Source organism: Apostichopus japonicus, chromosome 16 (genome assembly GCF_037975245.1).
Source record: "Apostichopus japonicus isolate 1M-3 chromosome 16, ASM3797524v1, whole genome shotgun sequence".
Classification (NCBI taxonomy): Eukaryota; Metazoa; Echinodermata; class Holothuroidea; order Aspidochirotida; family Stichopodidae; genus Apostichopus; species Apostichopus japonicus.
In genome coordinates, this window is record NC_092576.1 from 29,946,827 (window position 1) to 29,962,917 (window position 16,091).

A 16,091-nucleotide genomic window follows, 5' to 3' on the forward strand; every position below is an offset into this window, starting at 1 on the left:
TCTTCTTGAAGAGTAGATTTTATAGTTGAATATTCCTTATTATTGTCATCTTGTTCGAATAAAGTGCACGTACATATTTCACGTAGACCATAGTAATATGTCATTATTGTGTTTTGTTGTTTACCAGTTGTGTAGGACACAGAGAAAGAGGAAAAAATGCTGCATATATATCAAGGTATGAATTCATGTTCAATATTAATTTGCTGAAAAAAGCATAAACTTTCAAAGGCTGGGTTATAGAGCAATGGTCGGATACCCTCACCCACTAATGAGTGTAAATGGGCGCCTGCACTTGTTATATTTGAATTTGTATAATTTCATCATTAGGTGCCCACAATATATGCACCAATTGAGAAGGGGGGGGTTGGGGGCTGGGTGTGGTTGGAACTGATGTATTGTCCTATTTTTTTGGGGGGGGGCAAAATAACGAAAGCGGACGTTCCGAAATTATGAAAGAGGGCCCGATTTAAAGTTTAAGTTACCACTTATAATTCAGAAACTTTCCAAAATTAAACTTTCCAGTATATTTATTTATTCGATGCACCCCTTTCTGCCCCTCAAATTGAAATGGTTCTGACCAACAATTGTGCCATCAATGGTCAGTAAATGCCTGCTATTTTCTTTTCTTTGCAGCTTTTAATATGAACTATCACTTCGCCCTTGCAAATGCTACATAGCTAATAATTCGTTCCCCCAGCAACAACTGCTGCTACGTATGGGCCTACATTGAGATGTTGTGTTTACTTACCGGTGGTTCCCTGTTTGCGCAAGGTCTTGATCTCGTGCCACAGGTGCACGAGTCAGAGCAAAACAAATCCTCAATGCGATAGGGGCATGAACTTTATCCGGATTTGCGCTGGCACGTCGTTCGACAGTTATAGACCGACGGATCTGCTGCAATTTAATTATTTGCATTGCTATTTTGCGATAAATCACTCTCGTCCATTACGTTACAAGTGACTTCTTGATAGAGAATTAGTAAACAAAATAAGTTTGCACACCTTTTCTTAGTTTGGTTGCTGGCAATCAACGTACAAGAAATCAAACTAAGAGTTATAAATGTCCAGCACAGAATTGTCAAATACTAGATAGGCGCGGTTTCTGCGTAGAAACGCCTATCCAATTGTTTTATTTTGGGAAACAACAGTATTGAAAGAATGTTTTTCGATTGGTAATGAATGGGAAGGTCATCCGAGAACTTCTCACACTAGTTCAGCTGAAGATAAATCAGGCACACGGACAACTATTACGCTTCGGGCTGTGCATTGGTATACATTTCTTCCTTTTCCCGTTTGTTGAGGATTTATATCATAGGTTTTGTTCGCTGCTGTAAAGGGCGATAGATATTGGGAAGGTGAGGGACTCCCTGTCAAATGAAGCCCTTCGTGTATGTGGTGTGTGAGTGCGAAACCATATTGCCAATATGAGGTGGTGGGAGTACCAATCCGTGGGAATGGGAGGCGGGGGGAGTGGGAAATCCAAAATGGTGAATGACCTTCGGGACAGGGATAAACTGGACTCCTCCGGCCGTTCTGAATAAATTACTACTAAAATAAGTTGAATTTTGCAGCACCTCTGGACCAGGTATAGGCCCTAAATATACCAGATTTTTAGGTCACATTTGGTGAAATTAACGCAACTGTTTCTATAACTACCTTCGATTAAATTTACCTCACCGAGACATGACTAACTTTTCTTCTGTCCCCCTCCTTCTCCCCTTGTGTCCCCCCCCCCATCACTCTTCTCATAGCTTTTTCCATCCCTTTTTCTCAACACCTTTCTGTCTTTGTCCTTGTCCAGTTATTCCCCAACCCCTTCACTTAATCCTCTCTCTTAGTCCCTCCACTGTTTATCTCCTACCTCTACTCTTCCCCTGTTGGTTTCTTTCTTTCTTCTCTCCATCCCGTGTCTACTAATCCCCTTTCATCTATCTCTTTGTGTACACCATTTGCTCATTAACCAGTCTGTATTCTGTGCGTGTATTTTGTCCCTGACAGTTTTATTTTATTTTGAACTCAAGTATTGAAGAACGTTAGACCAGAAGCAAGTCGTTTCGTCAAATAAATGTACATAAGCAGTACATATTCAGTCACATGTTTGTAGAGAATTACACGACGAAACTATTCGATTTTTATTTCTTCATTAATTTCTCCAACACAAATCGGCAGCACGAGATCATACGGCCCCTTTGACTCCTACCAGTTGTTCCATAACAAGTCCCTGCTCATATGAGCTGGTTATAGCGTTTTCCCAGCAGTACTGGTCCATATAGCTAATCGAAAACTTGCGTACATTGTGGAAAGTTGCCGCATAACACACAGTACACGGTACACACATGTACACGGTATACCTGTAGGTTACGCAACATGTACACGTTACATGTACACGGTACATGTATACGGTACATGTACACATGTACATGTACACGTTACACACATGTACACGGTACACACATGTACACGGTATACCTGTAGGTTACGCAACACTGTGGAGAGGCTGATTAGAATCTCGGAAATCTGATACTCTGCGGTGAACAGTTCCCAGACCCGTATGCTGTTTATAGCTAAGGATGAGAATGCCACGTTGAAGAAATGAACATGCTGCCGCTATCAGTAGAGGGCAGCATTGATTTTATTTTTAAATCGGGGAATACGTTGAGACAAGATTAGCAATTTCCTAGCTGAGAGTGTGCCTTTAAACGAGCCTGGTTTGGTTCAGGCTGGATTATTACAAGAATCAGTTGTATCGCTGAAATGTGCAATTGGTTGCTCATGTTTCTTGGTGAACTGAAATGTCAAAAGAAAACTTACGTGTTAATTGAGGTCATTTTTCATTTTGCACTTACACCTGTAAATAAGGCAGTCCTGGTAGTGTGAGTTTAAAAAATATTAAGAACATATGTTATACACTGTGTTGAGAACTTAATGAACATGTAGAAAACAACACAAACGAATTGAATCAAAACAGTATCAAATAGAAGTTATGCAGTTGTGAGGACCAATATTGGTTAAAGTCCTGTGGCTGAATTCATCACAGAGGATGAAACGACTGTTGCGAAAACAGAGGCCCTTGACATCATCCAAAGATGGAACCCTAATATCTCCATGAGTGACCATTCCGAACAAGAATACCAAGCACTGCATGCAGTGTTTCCTGGAACACATAAGTGTCTATGCTTTTCACAGGGAACATGCATGGTTGCGTTGGAGCAAGGAAAGTAAGTTAACTGAATCCTACACAAAGTTATTACTACTCTACTTTTGAAAAGTTTTTAGCAAAGACACAGAGCAAGAGGTTCCTGGTTTGATTCCTGGTCAATGTACCTGTTTAATGTCCTTATGCAAATCACTTATTATCTCCTTGCCGACTTTTGTTGAATATGGGTGGAATCATCATAGAAGCTATCACTACTACGTAGAAAGAAGCACTTACTCAGTGCATCTGCTGACGAGAAATCATCATGAAGATTAAGATATGTGCAATTCCTGTATTTTGGTGACAAGGAATCCCATGTGGCATCTGTAAATTTGACAACTGCAAACATATGCTTGCACGGCAAAAAGGTACACCTCAAGGAAATGCAGTTACAAATAGGATATCTGTCATTGTCTCCCAGATCAATCACATACTCTTGAGATGTCGTTTCACTCTTTACCCAAAAATTGCTCGAACTTACCTCTTCTATGTTAGCTTTGGTGTAGTGTCAGGCAAGTATTCTCTTCAGGCAAGTTGTTACAAAGTTTCGTGGGCGATTGTGGAGGTAGTCTGGGACCTCTTTACTGTATGCTTTATACTGCCTACTAAAGCTGTAGTTTTTCTGTGTGTATGATAGCACCTGCTTGCTCTGTGGTGAATTCTGTAACCAGCAGTTCCACTAATGAGGAAATTGTTCCTATGCATGAAAGGCTGAAGTAGAAGCTTTCTAGGGAGTTGATCAGTGCCTCCACAGCATTTTAGAGTAACAGCAATGCAAAAGTCCTGTGGGACATATGCTCCACAGCATCTCTGCAATAATATAAGTAGGAAATATTTGTAAATGTAAAATATTACAGTATAAACAAATCAATGCGGTGTGTAGTCATGAACTGAAAATGCCCTCCACCTCAAAACATACAAACAAAACATGGCCACAGTTAGTAAAGAAATAATCATTATTAATCCTCTAACTGAGAAGAGAGTGTGATCGTACAATACCTACCAGAATGTTTGTCAATCTATTTGAACAATTTTTAAACAGCTTTGCTATCTGATTCATAACACTTTTTTTTATAGCTATAGATAGCACGAACGTACATGTCTCTGCATGTTGGTGGGCGTATTTTACTTTTTCACTCCCTTGACTTGAGTGTTCTTTCTTGGGATGGACCCACCCATTAATCAATAGTGCCGTTTGGCCGTCACGTTTTGGATCCCGCCGGGCGGGTCACGTGAAAGGACACGTGTGACAAATGTTTTCAATTTTTTAAGACATTCGCATTTTTATCACAACCCTCTATAGATATTTTGCTCGAATGCTCAGAATATGTTCAAAACATGTTATGATTTATTGCAAATATACTGGAGGGGGGGTCTATTCATTTCTGTCACGATTTTTTGATGCAAACCGATTTTTAGCCAAATTACGTAATTTTCTGATTCACCTTTGACCTTTGAGCCCCAGCCACTAAAAAAATCACAGTAACCCCTTTTTAGTGGTTTTCTACACAAACGCATGGCCTTAGCTACATTTCAATACCTAAAAGAATGTTGTAGGATGTAAGATGGCTGAGTACTAATTCAATGATTATTTTGGTCCATATCGACCCAGAATGCGGAAAAGAGCAAACTGTTGTACTTTTCTTTTGTCGGAATAAACTAATTTCAATGAGTGATTGCGATTACTGTTATTTACCGGAGGTATCTAGAAAGGTAAGAAATTAATTCCAAAAATAGTATTTTGGTGTCATTTACGGCCATGGGAAAGCATGGTTATCATAGGGTCAACCCCTGTGGAGGTTTTACTATCTAACGCAACGTAGTGGCCAAGAACCTGAGGTATTTTAAGGGAGGGCCCGAAGAACATGAACTTATGTTTCACCATGCTATAATTGCACCTATTAGGTGAATTGAGTGTACTTTTAATAGTAGGCTAGACTAGCGTAGGTTCTTATGACCAACTAGACCGGTTTCTGCTCTCAACCTTTATAGGAGGAGCTTCATCAGTAGTAAGCCTTTGAATATTCTATATTCGGCATGAGCGTCTCGTTCTCAAAATGCATCTATTTTCTGTGCACGAGTTTTTATGGACTCAAAGTGCATCTATAAGAGCATCTAAAAGAGCTTCGTGTGAACCTTGAGAGTCAGCTGATTCTTCGTTAGTACGAAACCTTGAGTTAACAAGTAAATCTTTGATATTTTGGGCCCTTTTGTAGGCAAGAATCGGTTCTTTTGGAAACAGTTTGGATAATCCCGCGTGTTGCGAAATTAAGTGCCAATGTTTCAAAAGTGCTTTTTTCAAATGCTTGGTTTTGGTATGGGTTCTATAGGTAAGCTTGAACACCAGTGGTGGTTCCTTTTGTTTAGGATTGGTAGTGAGGTAATGCCTTCGGTTTTCAAATTTTCTGCCTTTATTCGCTGTGGCAATTTCCTTTCTTATAGTTACGGAGTAACAGTTTCTCTGTGAACGCGTTCTTTTTCTGTAAGAAATCAGTCTCGTTGTTACAGAGACGTGTGTATCGTAATATATCTCGTTTAATGAAGCCTTTAAAATTGTCAAGTGGGTGTGCAGAGTTTCTGTCGAGGTATTGGAAGGTTTCCGTGGGTTTGGTGTGGACGTTAGTGTCTAATAACCCATTGGTTTCGAACCTTGTACTCTTGAAGATTTTCAAATCTAGGTATGTTACCACTGTGTGTGATATTTATACCATAAACTTAAAGAAGCGGTGAATTTCATTCAACCTTTTTACTAGGTGTTCAAGTTCCTGATGTGTACCGTCGTAGAGCAATAGAATGTCATCTCTATAGCGGAGCCATTTTAAGATTTTATTATCTGTCGGTAAAATGTGGTTTTCAAGTCTATGCATGACGATATCGCAGATTTCCGGAGAGGCTTGGCTACCCATAGCGCAACCGATCGTTTTTTTCCGTCTTTTCATAGACTTCTTGACATATATCTAATGCCTCCTCATGGGGAGTCATTAGATTACATGGCGACGACATCGAGTGTAGCAAGTACTACCGTTTTTGGTAGCCGAGTGGCTTCCAAAATTTGCAGAATGTGATTTGTGTCTTTCACAGAAGTGCTTTGTTTTATTACAATAGGAAGCAAGAAATAGTCCACAAATTCCGATATTTTTTTCGGTCGGTGATCCGTTTCGACTTATTATCGGTCTACCGGCAAATTTTCAATTAGCCGGGGTGCTTTATGAATTTTTGCTAGCATATATATGACCGGTGTGCGGATCTTATGGCTATATGGTGAAAAGTACTCGAAGGTGCTTTTATCGATCACTTTTGCAGAGAACATTTCAATTACTGTTTCCTGGACTAAACTTTTAGTTTGAAACGTCATATCACTTTCTAACTTTTCGTAGTGGTGACTAGCTAATTGCCTTTCAATTTCGGCCTGATAGTCTGAGTGATTCATTATAGCAATGCCTCTACCTTTATCGAAGGGTTTGACAATAATAGAGCGGTCGTTTTTAATTGCATTTAGTGCAAAGAGCTCCGCTTTATGCGTCTTGCTATTGGCGTTTCGGATAGTAACACGTGCCATTTCGGTTTGTGTTGCTTCCAAATAGTCCTCTAGGTTTTTACTAAAAGTCATGTTAGGTGACCATGTAGAGGGTACACGGAATTTGGTAATCCTTTTTTGCATTCTATTCTGCATGATGAAGCGGATTCTCATTTTTCTTTTCAGGTCTATTAATGACTTGAGAAGATCACTTCGTTCAGGTTTTACTGGAGTTGCTATCAACTTCAGACCTTTTCCAAGCGTAACAAACTCTATATTGGACATGTTTCTGTCTGATAGGTTCTTTACGAACTTTTTTAGTGTTTCTGCTTCTTTCCGAAGATTTTGGTTTTTTGAGTGACTACGTATAGTCTGTAGCTCCCTGTTGGTGGTTCGGAATTTTTCGGAGCTTTTATTACCTTTCACTGATCGGACATATTTGCGTTTTTTAGATAACGATGAGAGAGGTAGAGAGAGAAAGTGCATTTTGCATGTTGGAGGAGAGGAAAGTAGCTCTTTCTGGAAAATTTGGTGGCCCTAAAAAGGCCCGTTTTTCTCGACCAAACTCATACCTTTTATAAGGTTGCTTTCGATTATTGGAATTTGGTCGGCGTGACACTCTGGTCTCCTCTCTTTTCGCTGCCTTCTGGAGGATGGTCTTCAAAAGCCTGTGTGCCTCCGGAGCTTCCAATGTTGACTCTAAGTCCGTCTCTGCTCTAGATCTCTTTTCAAGAAATCTGTCCCGTTGCCTTTTAGCTTCGCGAGATAACTCGTCTCTCCAGATTCTGCGGAGGTTCCTGCCTGCTCGTTGGAGTACTTCATTCCAGGAATCAGTAAACTCCTCCGAGTGGGTTTCTCTGAACCTTGAGTTGGTGATAGGTAGCGTTTTTATCGCCGTCTATCCGGGATATCTCTTTAGTGAGAGTGATGAGCCTTGACTGGAGCTCCTTCAACGTATCTGCCTGGCTTTTGAACTTCTTGTAGCTTGATCCTGTTCCTTGACCTTCCTTGATCCTGTTCCTTGACTTTCTTGATCCTGTACCTTCACCTTCTTGTAGCTTCATCCTCTTGCAGCTTCATCCTGTTGTCGTTCCTTTTGGTAGGAGTTCTTTGCCCACACGGTATGTGTTCTTCTGAGGAGAAGGATGAGTCTTTATTGACTGGTGAGGTAGGAATCTCAGGACAGGAAAATAAAGGAGTTTACCCCTGTTCGACCTCACAAGAGGTCCTACGGGGGGTAATATTTCACTTTTGTAGTATAGACAATTTTTTAATTTTTTTTTCTAGGGAAAGTTGTCTATTATTCAAACAGGGAGATGCTGAGATGTGAAGTATTGTTCGTTTAACATTGTTAAGAAGCCATAAATAAACAGGAGGTCGGAACTGAGGAGCCAATTAGGTAGGGATCACTAAAGGGGGAGGAATTTCTAATTAAATGGGATTTAAAGACAGAGCGGTTTCTATTGTTTGCTTCGGAAGTGGTTGCTACTTAGTTGGAGTTTTTGAGTTGTACTTAGTGTACACCTGGAATTTGGGGGCTAGACCTACTTAGGAAATGGACTTTCTAAAGGGATGAGGCTTTAGGTAAGAAGATTGAATACAAAGATGTGGTGGTTATTTCGGATTTCGGATATTAAATTCTACGAGTACGGTGAATAAGGATTTTTTGTTTCCTGCGAGGAGAACGTGAGAGGTAGCTATATATAAGAAGGGATTTTTAGGGCAAGTCGGTAAGCTGTGGTGTGGATTCTATTTAGATTTTGTTTACTGGAGTCTGAGATGGTAAGCAGAGAGATGCCTCCGTAACTGAGAATTGGTCTTATTTTGGAATTGTAGATTTGGATAGTGGTTTTCGCAGGGAAATTATACTTATTGTGAGAGGATTTGGATGTATTTAAGGTGGGAGCAGCAGCGGCCTGCAGTTCTAATACAGTGTAGGATAGTTTATTATCAAAAGTGATACCAAGGAAGGTTGCATTGGGAGAGGCAGTGATTGGGGTGTTTAAACAGGTTAATTTTGGAAATATGGTTAGGGAATTTTAGAGTTTTTAAAGGAGAAATTGACTAAGTTAGATTTTGAGGGGTTTATTTTTATTCGCCACATTGAGCACCAGTTTTCGAGATGTGAATATTTTTACTGGTGCTCCAAATGGCTATATCGTCAGCGTACTGACTATAGTTGCAATTTGAGAGAGGGGATGTTTAGATCAATTACAAACAGGGTGTAGAGGGGACTGAGAACAGCGCCCTGAGGGGTGCCTGCACGAAGTGGAATAGGGTTTGAATGTTGGTTTTTGTTGTAAATTTGTGTAGCGATCACGAAGGAAAGAGGAAAGAAGTCTGATTTAATTGGAGGGAAGATTATAGTTTAGTAGCTTAATCCTTATGCCAAGTTTTGTCAAACGCTTTTTCGGCATCAAGAAAGAGGGCAGTGGTATAATGTTTTTTATGAAGCCGATTCGGATTTCTTCGGAAAGACGAAAAGTTTGGTTTAATGTAGATTTGTGTGTACGGAAACCTGATTGAGATGGGGAGAAATGATCATTTAGTTCTAGGTCAGTTCTAGTGCGGTTATCTATTATTGTTTCAAAAATTTTGCCTAAGGCTGGGAGGAGGCTAATCGGGCGGTAGTTTTGGATTTTGTTGCGGTCTTTATTTGGTTTAGGTATTACAATAATTTTTGCGTATTTACACGGGGTTGGGAAATAGCCCAGTGGTAAATCGTTAAAAAGAGGGGATAATAAGGGGTTGGGGTAAAGCTGGTTGTATTTCGGATAATTGCTTGGTCTATTTCTTGTTTGAAACGTTTATCGTAAGGGGGGCCATCAAAGATATTAAAAATATTTAAAAGTGTGATTCAATTAGCTTAATTTCATCTTGAGTATTTCTAATCAGGTTACCTGCACCATCTCTAATGCCTGGTCTGAATTACCAGTGTTTGAGGTTTAAGTGGGATTTATGATATTTTTGATTTTCTTCCAAAAGTGTTTTGGGTTTTTCTCATTAATGATCGATTCGCATTTGTTTTGGACTCGTTTTTGATAGTCCGCCAAAATTTGTCTATTTATTTGTTTTTTAAGTTGGTTAATTTGGGTTTTTAGAGTTGGATCTCGAGAGATCATGTAGGTTCTGCGAAGGCGGCGTCTGAGTTTAATTAGTGTAAGAATATTCCTATTAAGTTTTCGATTTCGGTTTTGTTTTAACGGACAATGAATTGAAGATATGTTGGGCAATGCTGTCACAGTAATTGTCAATATAATTTAGCTCGTTGTTGTGGTTTTGGTAAATGGTATTATATGTTCCTCTTTAAATGTTGTCCAGTCTGTTTTATTGTAGTTATATGTTAAATCGTTATTTTGAATGCGATTTAGGTTTAAGACTAGCTCAAAGAGGAGTGGAAAAAGGTCACTAATTAGGTTATCTTCTAGGATTTGAGTCCAATGAGTTTTAGTTGCGAGGTGGTTTGAGGTTATGGCGTAGTCCAGTATTATTGTTTATTGGGTTTATCCTAGTTTTGGTATCTTGGTTTATTATTGTTTAGTTGTGTTTATCACACATTTCTAAGAGGGATATGCCTTTTTCAGTTATTTTGGAGCTGCCAAAAATGATGTGGTGGGCGTTTAGATCTCCTACAAGAATTGTTTTTTGGTTTATATCAGTTGATATGGGCTCATTTGGGCGACTATAATAGCTAATGATGTGGAGAGGTTTATTGTCTCTTTCGAGTACGATTTCAATTATTTGATTATTTCTTTGGGTTGGGTTAGAGAGGAGAGTGGCATCGAGATTATTTTTGACAGCTATAAGTGTTATAATATGGACTACCGCCCTCGAGCACGGGGAGTCGGTGAGAACACAAAAGACAGATCACAACCAATAAAGCAGAATCAATTCAATCTTTGTCAATCCGTGCCATTATTACATGGTGTCAGAAGTGAAAATTCTTTGTGACAATGCAAGGCCTGAAGCCACCCGAAGGACTATCCGTAGAAGGAAATCTTTCGGAATCATGGAGACAAAGGAAACAAATATTCCAACTATATATGACAGCTTCAGGTATGGACACACAAACGCCTGCGGTGCAGTATAGTACACTATTGCACGTTATTGGAGATGACGGGCTCGATGTGTATAACTCGTTCCAGTTTAGCGAAACTGAGAAAAGCGATGATTTGAAAACAATCTTGCAAAAGTTTGAGGAACATTTCACACCGAAAAGGAATGTGACCTATGAAAGGCACATGTTTAACGGGTGAGTCATTTGAACAGTTTTTAACAGATCTTAGAAACAAAGCAAAGACGTGCGAGTTCGGTTCATTATATGACATGATTCGCGACAGAATTTTAGTTGGTATTATTGACAATTCACTACGGGAAAGGCTACTACGCAACAGTGATTTAACCCTGCAAACGGCAATTAACATTTGTAAGGTAAGCAAAGTACAAAGTACTTTGTACAGCAAGGATTCAAATGTAGGACTAACAGTAGATGCACTAAGGTCTAAGCCATTTGTAAACAAGACTAGTTCGATGAGACCAAGACCTCAAAACCAGAATTACAACGAATGTGGAAAGTGTGGCTATGAACACCACCCAAATAAGTGTCCAGCTGAAGGACAAATTTGCCACAAATGTAGCAAGCCAAATCACTTTGCTCGTAAGTGTCGTACCAGAGAAAACAAAACAGACAGGACAGGAAGTCAATTCAATAAGAAGTCACAAGATCAGGTAAATACCGTTGAAGAAAACAACGCCTCATCAGAGTCAAAAGTATACTATATATTTGTGGATACAGTTACTACAAGAGATAACGAAAGAAAAGTCAAAAGTCAAATTAGTTTCGTACTTCGGAAAACGTGTAAAACCATTGGGAAAGTCAACATTATTGTGTGAACACAAGGACAAATTATACGACGTTGAATTTCAAGTTGTGAGAGAACGTAAGACCACTTCTGGGACTACAGACAAGTGTACGCCTGGGACTGATCAAAAGAGGTTCATGCAGTCAATACAAGCTCTAATATTCAAGAAGAATATGCAGATGTCTTCAAAGGTCTGGGTTGCCTGCCTGGTAAGCACCACATACAGATTAAGGCAGATTCAAAGCCAGTAGTACATATGCACCACGACGAGTACCGATAGCAATCCGAGAGAGAGTTCGAGATGAACTGAGTCAAATGGAGAAATTAGGAGTAATCGTCAAAGAAGAAAGACCTAGCGAATGGGTGAACAGCATGGTTACGGTTGTGAAACCAGGACGTGATCGTATCAGAATTTGTTTACATCCAAAAGACCTCAACGACGTAATTGAACGGGAATACTTTCCCATGAAAACCATAGATGAAGTAATTTCACGGCTCCCGAATGCCAATGTGTTTTGAACACTTGATGCGAATTGTGGTTTTTGGCAGCTTGCACTCGATGATGAAAGTTCGCGTCTTTGCACTTTTAACAGTCCATTTGGCCGCTACAGATACACCAGACTCCCATTTGGCATCAAATCCGCTCCAGAGATATTTCAACGTGTCATGTCGCAGATGTTTCAGGGACTAGATGGCGTTGAAGTTATTATGGACGACATACTAGTGTGGGGGGATAAACCGTGAGCAACACGATCTACGTTTAAAGACAGTACTTGATAGAGTGAAAGAGAGAAATTTGAAACTCAATCAGGCCAAGTGTAAGTTCAATGTTAAGGAAGTAACATACATTGGTCACAAGTTAACAGAAAAGGGTTTAAAACCAGATCCTATCAAAGTAGATGCAGTTGTAAACATGGAAAAACCTACAAACAAAACAGAATTGAAACAATTCTTGGGTATCATCAATTACTTAGCGAAGTTTGTGAAAACAATTTCTGAATGTACAGCCCCGTTCAGAAAATTGTTGGAAAAAGAAATTCAGTGGCATTGGTCACATGATCAGGATAAGTCCTTTAATGAGTTGAAAAGACTGATTAGGCCATGGGCTCAAGCCATCTAAAACACTCTTTCGTTCACATGGCTGCTGGGACTACTCAACTTCAGTTTAATAAATTCAAACCTAATTTTCTTAATCTATTTCTGTTTGTTCTTTTTTAAAATATTTGCACATTTGAGAGAAATTAAGTAAAAACCATTTAAATTTGCTAACAGACAATTTGTATGATTGGTTAATAAACTGAGCAAATTATCAGATTGACCAATCAGAGCCCTCTATGTATGAGTCACAATCCTAGTGTTGTGATTGCGCAACATATGCACTGTACAATGCATTATGCACTTACACTGTGTTACATTAACATGGAGTGTTGTATTCCTGTATGCTGTCGGAAAACATGTAATATTATACCCTTTTCTGAGGCTAGCTTTGTGAAATTTAAGGATTGTTGTATGAGATGGAAGTCCATTTCAAGTTCATATGGAGAAATTGCTGCTAATTGTTGGTCAGAACTGAACCTGATAAACTGTTCTTCACCTACTGATATCACTCGTACTCGTACTAGTCGTAGTGTAGGCTATCATAGGGAGTGTTACCAACGATTTACTGACATATCAAAGCTCTCTAAAGCAGAACAAAGAAGAGATTTGTCAAGTATTCAATCTGGTGAGTACATTTATATATATCATCTTTGAACAGGGCATGAATTTGATCCATAAAAGTAACAAAGTTGTCCGTGTACCACTTCCACTACAAAATTAGGCCTATGGGGCTTTGAAACGACTTCAGGATCCCCCCAAAAAAATTGGAATTACAGTCTACCTGTCTGTCCCATAACCTGGTATTCTCTGCTCTTCCCAGGGTCTTCTCTGCCCCACCCCTTCCCACCAGGGTTTCATCTAGAGATGGATGATATAGGCAGGCATTTGAAATTTGTGGCCGTGCAATTAGGTCGATGTAATTTTATGACGAAGGCGTAAATGCGAGCTCGTAGGGCTTGCGTTTTGACTTGGGGTCCGATAAAATGTTATTAACAAATATACGCATTTTGCTGTTTTGAAGTGTATTTATAGCATGGCTTTGATATAATCACACAAGCCTAGGTTGTTATTTTGGCCGTGATTTTCGAAAAATGACCCATGCAAAAGACAGCTGCATGGTTCACTAAATGAACCTACGCACCCCCCCCCCCCCTCACACACGCACACACAAAAATAGATCAAAGTAATATTGAAGTTTTGTATCAGAATTTCTATATGCTGTGAAGTCAATTTATAATGTCGTCCAACTTGTCCCCATTCGCACAAACATGTCTGCATCCACTGCATTAACTGACTGTCAATTTTTCTTTTCTTCTTTTCACACAGATAATGCAAGTGATATTCCAGATTATAAAATTACCGAACCACCAGAACCTAAAAAAGCCAGATTGCGATCCAGAGAAGCCACAACTTCTAAATCGGACAGACCCCACATTTTTCCAGCCAAATGCTTGATTTGCAATGCTGATGGATGGACACGTGACAGGCATTCTGGTGCAAGAAAACGGGAACCCCTCACAAAATGTGAAACAATTGAAGCCGGCCAACTTAGAAAAGCTGCAGAACTTACATTCAATGAAGCACTTCTACTGAAGATAAGAGACAGAGATCTAGTTGCAGCAGAAGCACAATACCATAAGTCATGTTACAAGGACTCAACTAGGTTTTTAACAAAAGCAAAGAAAGATGAAGCTGAAAAAGTTGACACAACGTATGGAAAAGCTTTTGAGGAGTTTTGCAAAGAATACATAGATAATCAAATTTTTAAAAAACATGAAATTTACAGAATGAATAAACTGCGTCTCCATTTCATCAAGATGGTAAAGAAAGTTCAGGATGTAGATGCTTCGAGTTACAGGACATTCAAGTTGAAAAAACGACTACAACGGTGCTATCCTCATTTGCAATTTCTCAAGCCAAACAAACGTAATGACAGTGAGATAGTTTTGTCAAGATTGCTTGAAGCAAAAGATATAGCCGAAGAAGCTCTAACTTATGAGGATGAGAATTTATCATTGAGTGAGCCAAGTCAAGATGACACAACTGATGATGAATCAACACAAACCAACGAACCATCTAAAGGTACTAAGCTAAGTGAAATTTACTTCACAGCCCGAAAATTAAGAGAGTCTATACAGTCAATAGAGATGACTACACCATGGCCACCTGGTGGACAAGATCTCAATCTAGATAAAACAAGAGTGATCATACCCATAAGCATTTACAACTTCCTGGCATGCCAGGAAGTTGTAATCATCTAATGATCCAGAGGAAGAAAGACTTGTAACAGTTTCCGAAAGTGATGACCAGAGTTGTGTCCATTGCACAAGACATCATTTACCATGCCTCATCAGGAAGAAAGCAGATGCCAAAACACCTTGCACTTGGTATGACTGTTAGGCATATGACAGGATCTGCAAAGTTGATTGGAATTCTGAATGGATTTGGACATGCAGTGTCTCATTCTGCTGTTTTGGAACATGACACAGCAATAGCTGAGGAGCAGACAAAGAAAGGACCCTTAAACCTTCCCCCATTCATTCAAGAAGGGAGGTTTACAACACTTGTTTGGGACAATAATGACTTTGGGGAGGAAACTATAACTGGAAAGGGGACAACCCACAACACAAATGGGATAGTGATCCAAAGAGAATCCCTCCAAGTCAGAGACTCTTCAACCCCACAAGCAGGAACCAAGAAAACAAAGAAAAGGTCCATTGATGCACCCCCCAGAAACATTGCTACTTGCCTTAATGTTCAACGGAAAGGCCCAGTGGCATTTGCAAACGATATTTCCCTGACGGAGAATGTGGAGATGCAGTCAAAAGCTCACCAGAAAGACACTGCATTTGCACTCATCAGGCAAACACAATCAGAAGCAAGAAGTGCTCATCCTCCAAGTTGGACAGGGTTTAACACACTCCTGTGTAAGACGATTCCCCCCAAGTCCCTCATTGGATACTTACCAGTGATTGATGCCTCCCCTACTGAAATGGACACAGTGTATACAATATTACTTCGGAGCTTAGAGATAGCTAACAAGTTAGGTCTGGAACAAATTGTTGTTGTGTTCGATCAGGCAATATATGCAAAAGCCCAGGAACTTCGATGGCATAATGAGGTATTTATGAACCGATTAATTATCCGAATGGGTGCTTTTCATACTTCGATGTGCTTCATGGCATGCATTGGAAAAAGGTTTCAGGATAGTGGTTTAGATGATGTTGCTATTGAGTCAGAAGTGGTTGCACAGGGCTCCTTGAACGGTATCATGGGTGGATCTCACTACAACAGAAGCGTGAGATTTCACAAGTTAATGTATGAAGCTCTTCATCGACTGAGATTCCAGGCATACCTAAAAAGCCGTCTGAAACAGACCTTTCTGCTGCAAATGTTGCCCTTGATAAGCTCAGAAGATC

At 39.7% G+C, this 16,091-nt stretch overlaps 1 protein-coding gene across 1 annotated transcript; it reads left to right on the plus strand.

The window, feature by feature from the left end:
• Positions 1-416: 416 nt before the first annotated feature.
• Positions 417-14,933, plus strand: LOC139983745 (uncharacterized). The gene is made up of 2 exons (XM_071997472.1): positions 417-13,297; positions 13,999-14,933. The coding sequence occupies exons 1-2, from the start codon at positions 12,913-12,915 to the stop codon at positions 14,931-14,933; spliced, it is 1,320 nt and encodes a 439-aa protein (XP_071853573.1). The 5' UTR covers positions 417-12,912.
• Positions 14,934-16,091: the final 1,158 nt, after the last annotated feature.